This window comes from Anoplopoma fimbria, chromosome 23 (genome assembly GCF_027596085.1).
Source record: "Anoplopoma fimbria isolate UVic2021 breed Golden Eagle Sablefish chromosome 23, Afim_UVic_2022, whole genome shotgun sequence".
In the NCBI taxonomy this organism is placed as follows: Eukaryota; Metazoa; Chordata; class Actinopteri; order Perciformes; family Anoplopomatidae; genus Anoplopoma; species Anoplopoma fimbria.
The window spans coordinates 2,353,974-2,366,733 of NC_072471.1; the positions used below are offsets into that span (position 1 = coordinate 2,353,974).

Consider the following 12,760-nt stretch of genomic DNA (forward strand, 5'->3'; position numbering starts at 1 on the left):
TTTTTTTTTTACAGCAGACATTTAGTCTTGTCATAGCAGGAAAAGAACAGCTGTTATTTCGCGGCGGTCGAGCCTCAGTGGACTGAGGAGCCCAAACTGTTATTTCCAGGGTCTTGGAAGTACAATACCTTTAAATTAAATAAGAATTCTAAGAATAATGTGTAAAACACACACAATATAATAATGTAATGTTTAATATAGTGTATGTGTAGTTGTACAGTACCAGTCAAAAGTTTGGACACACCTTCTCATTCAACTACTTTGAAGAATCTAAAATATAAAACATATTCTGGTTTGTTGAGCATTTGTTTGTTTACCACATAATTCCATATGTGTTCCTTCATAGTTTGGATGTCTTCAATATTAATCTACAATGTAGAAAAAAATAAAAATAAAGAAAAAACATTGAATGAGAAGGTGTGTCCAAACTGTTGACTGGTACTGTATAGGATTAAAATGACAAAGTTATTGAGATCATTTATAAACATGCAATAATACAAATTAGGTATAATATTAATGTTCACATCATTATATGAGGTATAATAAATAGTTTTACTGCAAATTCATTCAGATTAAGGCATTATTATTCTTTAATAACATTTTTCCTCCCTTGAAAAAAGCAGAATAATGAATACACAATAAAAAAACATTATTATTATTATTAGAATTTTTCACCTACCTGGTCTGTCACCTGTCTCTTAGATAACATCAACACTGATTGGCTGTTAACTTACTTAAAATTAGGTTCAGTTAATCATGGCTTAATTAATTATTTATGTTAAAAATTAATTTTTCACTATATATACCCCACTAAAGAACTTACTTAAAATTAGGTTCTAAATTAATTCAATTGTATTCTATTCCTGTGTTCTGTTCTATTCTATTTTATTCAATTATTTTAATTTATGTTATGTTATTATGTTATTTATTTATTATGTTAAAAATTTGTTGTGTTTATTAGAATTTTTCAATTATTTTAACTATGTTATTTATATTAGAAAATTCCCCCACTAAACATTACCTTAACAAGAGAAGGATAATAAAACACAAAGGGTTATTTGTTGTGTATAAATAAAATTTTTAATTAATTTAGAACCTAATTTTAAGTAAGTATTCAATAATATTATTATTACAGCCATGATAACTGTGTTAACATTATTGAATACTTACTTGAATAAATTAGGTTTTAAATTGAATTGTTATTTATTATGTTATTTATTTATGTATGTTAAAAAATATTAGAATTTTTCACTATATATTCCCCCACTAAACATTACCTTAACAAGAGAAGGATAATAAAACACAAAGGGTTATTTGTTGTGTTTATTTTATTCCTGTGTTCTGTTCTATTTTTTATTTTATTCAATTATTTTAATTCATGTTATGTTAAAAATTATTTTTATTATTATATATTATTTATTTATGTATGTTAAAAAATATTAGAATTTTTCACTATATATTCCCAATAATTTTAATTATGTTAAAGAGAAGGACAATAAAACACAAAGGGTTATTTGTTGTGTTTATTTTATTCCTGTGTTCTGTTCTATTCTATTTTATTCAATTATTTTAATTCATGTTATGTTATTATGTTATTTATTTATGTATGTTAAAAAATATTAGAATTTTTCACTATATATTCCCCCACTAAAGAGAAGGACAATAAAACACAAAGGGTTATTTGCTGTGTGTATAAATGAGCTGTGAGCTGTGGGTGCAGTGTCGGTGTCCGGCCACCAGGGGCGCTACACACACAAGCGGTTGCCGGAACTACACTAGCGGTAAACATGTCGGCGGCTGGAGGCTCGACCGCCGCCTTTTAAGCAAATAATTCCACCACCATTAACATTTAAAGTAAGTATTATACACATATATGATGTATATGTACGGCGTAATAATATAACCCCCCCGGTAGAAGCACTACAATAGCGGCAGAGCACGTTAGCAGCGGGCTAGCAGGCCGCGGAGAAGGTTAGCATCGGGCTAGCAGGCCGCGGAGCCTCGGGGTTTCCTGGCTGAGCGGAGCCGGACTGAGGAGCCCAAACTGCGGCCGCGCTCTGCTCTGGAAGCCGTGGTTCCAGAGGAGCTAATGCTAACTAGCATTGGGAAGCTGTTGTGACACACATGCGGTTGCTCTTACTTTGGTGCAGTTTTAATACTATTTGTTGTTGTTTTATAACCTAAATTTATAAGTTAGTTACTTTATTGTGATTTTAATATAAAAGCTGGAATATAAGAGTTTGATTTTTAAGGCAGATATGCAGTGTTTTGCATGCAAAATGTGCAACTTTCACTGTTTTTAAAGTTGCATTTCTGCAGATTAATCACTATTTCTGCAGATTAATACTCTATTTCTGTAGATTAATACTCCATTTCTGCATATTAATCACTATTTCTGCATATTAATCCTCCATTTCTGCATATTAATCACTATTTCTGCAGATTAATCCTCCATTTCTGCCTATTAATCACTATTTCTGCAGATTAATACACTATTTCTGCATATTAACCCTCCATTTCTGCATATTAATCACTATTTCTGCAGATTAATCACTATTTCTGCAGATTAATCCTCCATTTCTGCAGATTAATCCTCCATTTCTATATATTAATACTCTATTTCTGCAGATTAATCCTCCATTAATCCTCTATTTCTGCAGATTAATCACTATTTCTGCAGATTAATACTCTATTTCTGCAGATTAATCACTATTTCTGCAGATTAATACTCTATTTCTGCAGATTAATACTCTATTTCTGCAGATTAATACTCTATTTCTGCAGATTAATACACTATTTCTGCAGATTAATACTCTATTTCTGCAGATTAATCACTATTTCTGCAGATTAATACTCTATTTCTGCAGATTAATCCTCCATTAATACTCTATTTCTGCATATTAATCACTATTTCTGCAGATTAATACTCTATTTCTGCAGATTAATCACTATTTCTGCAGATTAATCACTATTTCTGCATGTTAGGAGGAGCTAATGCTAACTAGCATTTGGAGCTGCTGTGACACACATGCGGTTGCTCTTACTTTGGTGCAGTTTTAATACTATTTGTTGTTGTTGTAAATGCAGTTTTATAACGTAAACTTATAAGTGAGTTACTTTATTGTGATTTTAATATAAAAGCTGAAATATAAGAGTTTGATTTTTAAGGCAGATATGCAGTGTTTTGCATGCAAAATGTGCAACTTTCACTGTTTTTAAAGTTGCATTTCTGCAGATTAATCACTATTTCTGCAGATTAATACTCTATTTCTGTATATTAATCACTATTTTTGCATATTAATCACTATTTCTGCAGATTAATCACTATTTCTGCATATTAATCACTATTTCTGCAGATTAATACTCTATTTCTGCAGATTAATCACTATTTCTGCAGATTAATACTCTATTTCTGCATATTAATCACTATTTCTGCAGATTAATACTCTATTTCTGCAGATTAATCACTATTTCTGCATATTAATCACTATTTCTGCATATTAATCCTCCATTTCTGCATATTAATCCTCCATTTCTGCATATTAATCCTCCATTTCTGCATATTAATCCTCCATTTCTGCAGATTAATACTCCATTTCTGCATATTAATACTCCATTTCTGCAGATTAATCCTCCATTTCTGCAGATTAATACTCTATTTCTGCATATTAATCACTATTTCTGCAGATTAATCCTCCATTTCTGCAGATTAATACTCCATTTCTGCAGATTAATACTCCATTTCTATACATTAATCACTATTTCTGCAGATTAATCCTCCATTTCTGCATGTTAATCCTCCATTTCTGCATATTAATCCTCCATTTCTGCAGATTAATACTCCATTTCTGCAGGTTAAATTGCATCTATTGCCTCCTGGTGTTGTAATTCAAGCGTTACAGAGACCAGAGTGGGACAAGTCCGGACATATTTTTTTTACTGTGCTTCAGTCTGTGTCGTAATGGTAACTGTTGAGCAGCTGACTGACTCATGCTGTTTGTTGTGGAGGAACCAGTCAGTGTTTCTGTGCAGTCACTCAGTCGGCTGCCCAGACATATCCACACTAAAGGGGGGAGCAGGGCTGAGGCATGGGTTGTGCACCAATACTTTCTAAAAAAAACACCAAAAACATATGTGGTGTCTGGGAATGTTTCGTTAGTTTGGTGGATTTTGAATGATTTATCTGAATCATATGCAGAATTCAAATTGTTAATAATTTATCCCGCAGCCTTGTTGAATCTATATCTATCTCTAGAGATATAGATAGATATATTAAACACAGAACTAAGAGAGACTGATGTTTAATAAAACTAATACAAAGCAATTAAAAAAGACTCAAAATCATAATATGTATGTATGTTTATATATATGTGTATGTATGTATATATATGTATGCATTAATATGTGTGTATGTATGTATGTATATATATATATATATATATATATGTATGTATATATGTATATATATATGTATATATATATGTGTGTATATATGTATATATATGTATGTATGTATGTGTGTGTATATATATATATATATATATACACTGTATGTGTATATACATATGTGTGTGTATATATATATATATATATATGTGTGTATGTATATATATGTATGTTATGAGTCTTTTTTTATTTGCATTATATTAGTTTTATTAAACATCAGTCTCTCTCAGTTATGTGATTTGATCCTCTGTAAAAAAAAAAAAATTTGATCGGACAAAATAAATGACGTAGGAAGAATTATGCAATTATCATTGTATTTTTATCTACTTCTCCATTTCCCTTTAAGCCAGAGGATTTAGCCCTGGTTAACATGGGTTAGTTTCATTATCGTGGTCAGCCTGGTTGACAGGGATGAGTCATCCTGGACTAGTGCCGGCATGTCTGCCAGCTGTGTGATTAAATCAGCTGGTGCTGTCAGTTCAAACATTAGAACTGCAACTCACCACTGCTGACTCAGACCTGAGTGGATTGTTAGGCCCTGATAGGCCCAGGCTAGGCTAGGCTGGGCCACTTAGGCTGGTCTAGTCCTGACATGTCTGAGCAGGTCTATAAGAGGCTGCAGCTCCACTCTGATCCACTCTGACTGCACTTTATCTTTTTGTACTTTGCACAGGATGCTCTGCTGAAACCTTCTACTCTGTATATACCGGTAAGAGTTCTCATTTCTATCTGATTTATATAAAAAAAACACTATATAATAATTCCTTTAACTGTCACCCTTATAGCTTAACTAATACATGTTGTAAATGAGTGATTCTATGAAAATGGGATCAAACTTAGTGGTTCAAGTTGTAGTTTTACCTGATGTGTGGAGAGTTTTGCTTAATAGTGGAGCACAGATCATTGCACTGTACTTTTTAATTATTTAATGTGTCATTTTGTCTACACTGATTTAACATATTGTGGAAATTGATCTTGTGTTAATTTGTTATGATCATTTGGCCTGTAAATTGGGAAATGTGGCTATCACATTTTCACATAACTTCAAATTGATTTTCCAACCAACAGTTTAAAAATACAACTTAACACAGAATGTACTGTCATAGATTAGTAGGAAAACATCAAATATTTACATATGACATTTACATTTTACAGCAGCTGTTGACATTCACAGAGTTGCTCTGAGTAGAAGGTTAGAATTTCAGATGACAGTTGTTTTAAAGTTCCTTAAAACAGTGTTTTTATGCTAACAAAGTAGATAAATGACTGTATAATGTGAAAGGTGATGGTTTTAAAAGGGAAATATCACCCACATCTGCAGTTCCCTTCTGCTCAATGGAGCGTTTTAGCGTCTTTCGGGTCAATTTTCGGTTCGCAGTTTTCATAAGTGTTGTTTTCGAGCAGCAGCAGGTGTCTGTTTTCACCTAAAATTAACCCAATATACAGTTCCTGTCCAGCATTATTAGACCAAATTAGAAAAACAATCCTGAATTTTTGTGTGCTTTAATGTTTGTTTGTGGTCTTTTTATCTGTTAAGTTTTTTTCACCTTTATTTGAATTATTCTATTTTGTTCAAATGTACTTTTCTCAATAGTAGCTCCTTTACTCAGTACTGTATAACTTTAAATTGTTGGTTGGTTTGTTGCCATTTTTATTTTGGTCTGATAAAGCAACCTTTGTAACCTTGTTTTGAAAAGTGCTAAGTAAATAAAGTTGATTATTATTATTATTTAGCAGCCAATCGTTTTATTATTCTGTATTTTTTATCAGGAATTGGTGAAGACTAAATAGGAACTAAAAGAGGAATAAATATAAGACTTAAATTCACTAAGCAAGTATTTTATTACATTTTATTAAATAATATTTATTCCTCCTTACTGTAGGTAGTAATTTTAGTTGTAAATGTTTTTATATTCGACTTCGTGTGACTAAATGTGGGATTGTTTTGTTGTAAATAGTGGATTTTGCTGCAGGAGGCTTTCGAGTTTTCAGTCAGCAACTCCATAAACTTCTAAGAATGAATCATCTTTAATCAGTTAATCCATCCATACATTTTCTACCACATCATTAGGAACCATAATGATTGTTTTCCATCATACTTTCATGTTCATACAGATATTAAATAGTATTCTATGTGGTACTAATTACCGGTTTGTGTGTTTTCTGTGCAGAAACAATCAGCTTCACGATGTCATCAGACGGAGAGCTCAACACGGACGGCGCAGACGACAACAAACTGGTGAGAGAAGACTAGTTAACTCACGTCTTTACTGGTTGTTAACTGGTTGTTTAAGGGTTTTACTTAACTTAACTCTTACCTGTCTGTCTGTGTGTGTTTAGGTCAGACCAAAGGTAGAGTTCCAGACTTTACTGCAACATGCAGGAGCAACTAAAGAAGTTTTCACCATGAAGGAGGTAAACTAAGAAAAATAAATACTTATCTGAATCAAGTTTCCACTTTGTAATGCTTCATTCAGCCAATCAGGAGCTGATCCCATAATGCATCTGTGATTGTCTTTTCTCACAGGTGATGTTCTACCTGGGTCAGTACATCATCCAGAAGCAGCTGTACGACCAGAAGCAGCAGCACATCGTCCACTGCTCCCAGGATGCACTGGGGCGGGTGCTGGGAGTCGACAGCTTCTCTGTTAAAGAGCCACGGTGAGAGAGAGAGAGAGAGAGAGACAAAACAGGAAGTTGATGATTCATTGGCTGTTTAGATTCATCTTCACTGGGTTTCAGAAATGTAAGGCATCTTATTTTGTACTTTTAACATAAAAAATAAACAAAAAGCTAAGAGCCATAATTGAACATTTGTAAAATATACAATGATTTTATGTGTGTTGCAGACTTTAACAGTGCAGTAACAAAAGTATGTTTGTGTTTCAGAGTTCTGTTTGCTATGATCACCAAGAACCTGGTGGCCGTGAAGAACCAAGGTGAGACTGATTCTTTCCCTCTTTCTGGATCCAAATGTCACATTTGTGGATCTTTTAAAAAAAGCCTGCTTAAGGTGCAGATTTACCAAACTTCACTTGCGAAAAGTGACAATAATTCAAAGATAATAAAGCTAATATTTACACCAACTAGTCTATTTTAATGTTTGATGTGTACGCATAATACTGCTGAAAACAAATAGCATTAGTTTGTGATACTCCAGGTGCAAATGTTGGTTCTCCTACAGTGATGATTGATGTTTCTTGGCTTCCTCTCTTTCCCTCTTTCTTTACCTGCTGCTCAGACAAAACTAAACCCGTTTCTCTCTTTTTCTCAAGACTCGCCGCCGAGCTCGGTCGAACCACACAGCGACACTCAGACAGACAGAGGGACGGAGGTAAGACTCAGTCTGAAAATACAGCCGGGACTTCTGATGATGTGTTGCATTTAATTCAAAATATTTTAGGAGCTTATTTAACATAATTGTGTTAGTTTCTGTTTTAAGCATACCATACTTTTGGGTTTACTTCTCGGCATATTTTAGAGTTAAACATCTAATGTATTGTATGAAGTATTGCTGGAAAATCCAATAGTTTTTTTTAAAAAACAGACTTTATGAATTACTTTGAATGCTGAATTTAGTAGAAGACAACAACACTTTTAGAACATGCAGCAAAAACTCTCCTACAGGGTTTAAAATGGACAAAAGAAAGGAAAAACCGATTTCTAAATGGAGTCTGGTGAAGTGTACAAGATGTGTATCAAGGTTTATTGAGTTATAAACAATATTTTTTGCTTTCAGGAGGCAGATTCAGGAAGTCGCTCTTCATCACCAGACAGAAGAGGAAGAAGAAGAAGGAGGAGGAGGAGCTGTAGGAGCAGTGACCCGGGTGAGTCTCTCCTCCTGGAGGCGCTGCACCTCATTAAAGCTCATAAACAAAAAAACTTGTGATGTTAAAACTCCACCGGCCGGATCTCCTCAGGGCCTTCAGACAGCTTAGAGGGCAACGAAGAGGAGGAGGAGTCGGGGGAGGAAGGGGAAGGGAGGAAGAGGAGGCGGTCCGACAGCTACTCCCTGACCTTCGACGAAAGCCTGTCGTGGTGCGTGATCGGAGGACTGGCGAGTGTACGGGACAGACACAGCAGCCAGTCATCAGAGTCACACAGCACGGTGAGTGTTATATATATATATATATATATATGAAAACACACACACACACAGAACAGGACACAGGAAGAACACACACACACACACACACACACCACACATTTAATCTATTAAGGTAGTATTGTTTTATAACGTGGATTGTGTGTGTGTGTGTGTGTGTGTGTGTTTAGTCTGGGAGGTCGGAGGTCACCGTTGCAGCCTCGGACTCGGAAAGCGACAACTTCAGCGTCGAGTTTGAGGTCGAGTCCGTCGACTCTGACGACTACAATGAAGACGACGCCTCTCTGTCTGCAGACGACCAGGTAAACGCCCCGACCTCTGAAACCCTGAACCACAAGTCATGTGACTAAACTAGTTTGGTGGATTTATTTTTGCTGGTTGTACAAAGCATTTGTCATTATGACACATTCTGGCAAATTAATGTAGCAACGCATCACAGCGCTTAATCCAGCTTATTGCATTAAAAATAAGCAATAAGACAACGTGATTAAATCATATTATGTTTGTTTATAAACTGTTTAAAGGAGCCACTAGTTTAAGACAGGTTGTGCTCAGTTTACTGCTGAGCTGAGGCCGACAACATGATGGAGATCAAACTTTAGAAGAAGGAAGAGGAAGAGAGGCACGTTTTGTTTGTTTACCTGAAAGTTAGTCTGTTTTTTGGGGAGACGAGAGGAAACATGGACGAGTTTGTCTCAAAGAAAACTCAAACTGTGGCAACATATTATCAGACAAGTTGAGTCAAAAACAAACACAGATGAGGCATCATGTAAACACTGTAGTCAAGTCTGACCCCTAGTGGTAAACATTGGTACAACAGGTCTCAACCAACTGAGGACATTCTGTACTTTTTTAGTTGTCAACAAATCTCAACAGTGAATGCATTCACTAACAAATCTTTTCTGTGTCAAAGCCTGATGTGTCTTCCTCTGAGCCATAGATCTCCATTAAAACATCAATGAACACAGTTGTTTCTTCATAATCATGAACACACTGTCGTTTATTTTGGCTCAATCGCACATACAAATACTCTATTAATAAAGCACCTAATGTGGATTCATCCGCCGCTAAATATAGTCCCCTACAAATGCCCTATTGCCTCCTGTTTGTTAGATAAAGAAACATCTTTCATGATGTTTTTTTTAAAGATCCTTAGTAGAAACAGTGGACTTGGACCTTAAAGACAGGAATGTTTTGGTCTTTTCATGGGATATAAATTAATACTAGACTTTATATTTTACTGCTGTGATCGTTTTTTGCTAATATTCAATTCATCATTTATTTTCAAATTGAGAATTTCCGCAAAACTATAAATTATTTCCCATTTAAACGGCGTTGAAATAAATGTATCACTCTGTTAAATATATTTTTAATGTGTTCAGGTATACGAGGTCACCATCATTGAGGCAGAGGAGAACGACTCCTTCGATGAAGACACCGAGATCACTGAAGCTGTGAGTTTAAAAACACAAACACACGCATAATAAAACACACACTTGTTACACACTATAAGTCTAACTGTGTGTGTGTGTGTGTGTTTCTCCCTCAGGACTACTGGCGCTGTGCCAAGTGTGACGAGTTGAACCCACCTCTCCCCAGAAACTGTCTCCGCTGTTGGACGCTCCGTCAGGATTGGCTGTCCGACGTGTCCCTCGACCTGACAAAGCCCGCCTCCTCCAGCCCGAAAGCCCTTCCCCCGAAGCCAACCGACCAATCAGAAGCCAAAGAAACTCCAGGTAGGGGAGGGAAACAGTACACCTAGTGAGGGAGACAAAATAATATACAAACTATTTTTTAAATTAATTTGGTTTTCGATTAAACAAAAATCAAAAAACGATGAAGTTAAAAGGCTTAAATATGATTTTTTTTTTTAAAAAATTATTATTATAAAATCTTTTTACCTCACTGACATGTTATTGATGAGTGATTGATTGATCGATGTGTCTCCGGAAGGTTCTGATGGATCTGCAGTGCAGTTTTTTCAATACCAATTTACATACAAGTACATGTACAAAGAGATAGTAATAGTTATAATAAATATTAAGTAAAAATATAAATAAAAAATTGATTGTTACATAAAAGCAAAATATTAATGGAATAAAAATATTAATATAAAAACACAATTTAGAGTAAAAAAAGATTATCATTATAACACAATGACTGATCAATTATTAAATGTGACTTTATAAGATAGTTAATAATAATAAATACATAATCAAATCTATGGCTGATATATAAATATTAAGTAATAAAATACAAACAAAACAAACTATTATAATAAATAAAGAGATTAATAAATAATGAGTAAAAATGAAAAGAGATGGCAATAGTGATATAAAAATCTTGATTGGAAAAATAAGTAAATAAATAAAAATACTATTTACAGTAAAGTATTAACAATACCGCACTTTGTCTAAAAAGAGAAACATGTTTGTATACTATGACTGATATATTATTAAATGTGACATAATAACATAGTTAATAATAATAATAAATTAATTAATTAATTACTTGTAGGGGTTGTGCTTTATTATCAATGGAAGAAAGAAGAAGTTCTAATACCTAAAAGTATTGATGAGTGATTGATTGATCGATGTGTCTCCTGAAGGTTCTGATGTCGAGGAGAACGAAGGAGTCGACGTCCCGGACGGTAAAAGAGCCAAAACTCCTCTCCCGTCTCAGTGCCACTCAGACTCCTCCCTCTCTGCTCTGGACTCCTCCGCTCCCAACTCTCAGGATCTCCTCTCGTCCTCCCAGCCTTCCTCCTCCTCCTCCTCATCCTCACAGCAGAAGCTCTGGACTCCAGACTCCCAGCCTTCCTCCTCCATGGACTCCCAGGAGCTTCTCCCGTCCTCCCCCACCATCACGCCACCTATTGTTCTCCCCGAGCTGGAGCGCAGCGTGTCGGCGGAGTGGCGTCTGCCGGACTCGTGTCTGGACCCGTGTCTCATCTGTCAGTCCCGGCCGAAGAACGGCTGCATCGTCCACGGGAGGACGGGTCACCTGATGTCCTGCTACGTCTGCGCCCGCAAGCTGAAGAAGAGGAACAAGCTGTGTCCGGTCTGCAGGCTGCCCATCCAGTCCGTCATCCTCACCTACCTCAGCTGAGACTCCCAGTCTGTCCTCCCAGTCTGTCCTCCCAGTCTGTCCTCAGTCTGTCAGTCTGTCCTCAGTCTGTCCTCCCCTTCATACAGAACTACATTGAATATTCACCAAATTTAAAAAAGAGTTTAGTTTCAGTCCTCAGGCACATGTTTGCACTTTCTGTCTTTGACTCTCTTTTCTAAAAAAGCTGGTATGGCTTCTATTTTTTAAATTTTTTGTCAAAAGAAAACGAAAAAGACCAAAATCAACAATATTTTAAGTTCATCTCACGATACTTTCTGACTTTCAGACTCTGTTTTTGCCACCAAAATCTAAAAAAAAAAACACTCACATGGTTCATTAAACAGCTGGGGATTGTAGTTTTTAAGTAGAGCTGAAACAATCAATAAATCGTTTGGTATAATCATCATTAATACCAGGTATATGAGAGCCCAGGATGATGTATTTAAAGAGCTTGTTTGGTCTGAACATCAGTCCAAATCTGAAAGATATTAAATTTAAAGTAAAAAATAAAAACAGGGAAAAGCAACAAAACTAAATACTTCATATTTTTGGCTTGAGAAGTAATTAAAAGTGCTTTGTTGGGGACTACTTTCAGCGGCGGATTAATCCACATTTGGTGTGCGTTTGGGGCAGCAGGACGGTGTAGGGCTTCAGGCTTCAGGTTTCAGGTTTCAGATACACACAATAATTATTTCGTAGCATCAACACATTGTTGGTTTTGGTCTTTTCATGACAGATGTTGACAAAAAGACAACTTATCATTTAGGTGATGCATTAAAAAAAGCCTCTGTCAATTAAATTATTTTTCATTAATAAAACAGAGGCTCTTTGTCTGTTTTCAATTTCATCTCCAGCTGAACTTACTCAATTTTGGGGGGAAAAATCTCTGAAATGTTGGATTGTTTCTTTAAGTCTTAACATCCGGTAATGCTGTTTAAGGTAACGTTTTATTTTATGGGTCTATAAATATATATATTAACGTTTCCTGGAAAGAATATTCTTAATTTGATGAATTATAGGGTAAATAGAGTTGACTCTGTTTAAACCCAGATAAAATGTCTTTACTTGTTTTGTGTACTTTAACACAAAAAAACATTTATT

The 12,760-nt window shown here is 35.1% G+C and overlaps 1 protein-coding gene across 2 annotated transcripts; it reads left to right on the forward strand.

The window, feature by feature from the left end:
* Positions 1-1,769: 1,769 nt before the first annotated feature.
* mdm2 (MDM2 proto-oncogene) lies at positions 1,770-11,705 on the forward strand. 2 transcript variants are annotated; one of them, XM_054624534.1, is made up of 13 exons: positions 1,770-1,854; positions 5,120-5,155; positions 6,618-6,685; positions 6,787-6,861; positions 6,974-7,107; positions 7,336-7,385; positions 7,722-7,780; positions 8,186-8,273; positions 8,367-8,554; positions 8,722-8,853; positions 9,934-10,005; positions 10,101-10,287; positions 11,160-11,705. In XM_054624534.1, exons 3-13 carry the CDS (start codon positions 6,635-6,637, stop codon positions 11,657-11,659), a joined length of 1,536 nt encoding a protein of 511 aa, XP_054480509.1. In that variant the 5' UTR covers positions 1,770-1,854; positions 5,120-5,155; positions 6,618-6,634; the 3' UTR covers positions 11,660-11,705. The 2 variants fall into 2 exon arrangements, with proteins under 2 accessions (XP_054480509.1, XP_054480510.1); XM_054624535.1 differs by lacking the exons at positions 1,770-1,854; positions 5,120-5,155; positions 6,618-6,685; positions 6,787-6,861; positions 6,974-7,107 and adding an exon at positions 7,121-7,192.
* Positions 11,706-12,760: the final 1,055 nt, after the last annotated feature.

What these genes read in the sequence shown, in the direction of transcription:
- mdm2 (XM_054624534.1), top strand. Translation starts at nt 6,635, where the DNA reads ATGTCATCAGACGGAGAGCTCAACACGGACGGCGCAGACGACAACAAA. An exon ending in CTGTAGGAGCAGTGACCCGG is followed by an intron (nt 8,274 to 8,366) that starts GTGAGTCTCTCC and finishes GGATCTCCTCAG; the next exon opens with GGCCTTCAGACAGCTTAGAG. An exon ending in CTCTGTCTGCAGACGACCAG is followed by an intron (nt 8,854 to 9,933) that starts GTAAACGCCCCG and finishes TAATGTGTTCAG; the next exon opens with GTATACGAGGTCACCATCAT.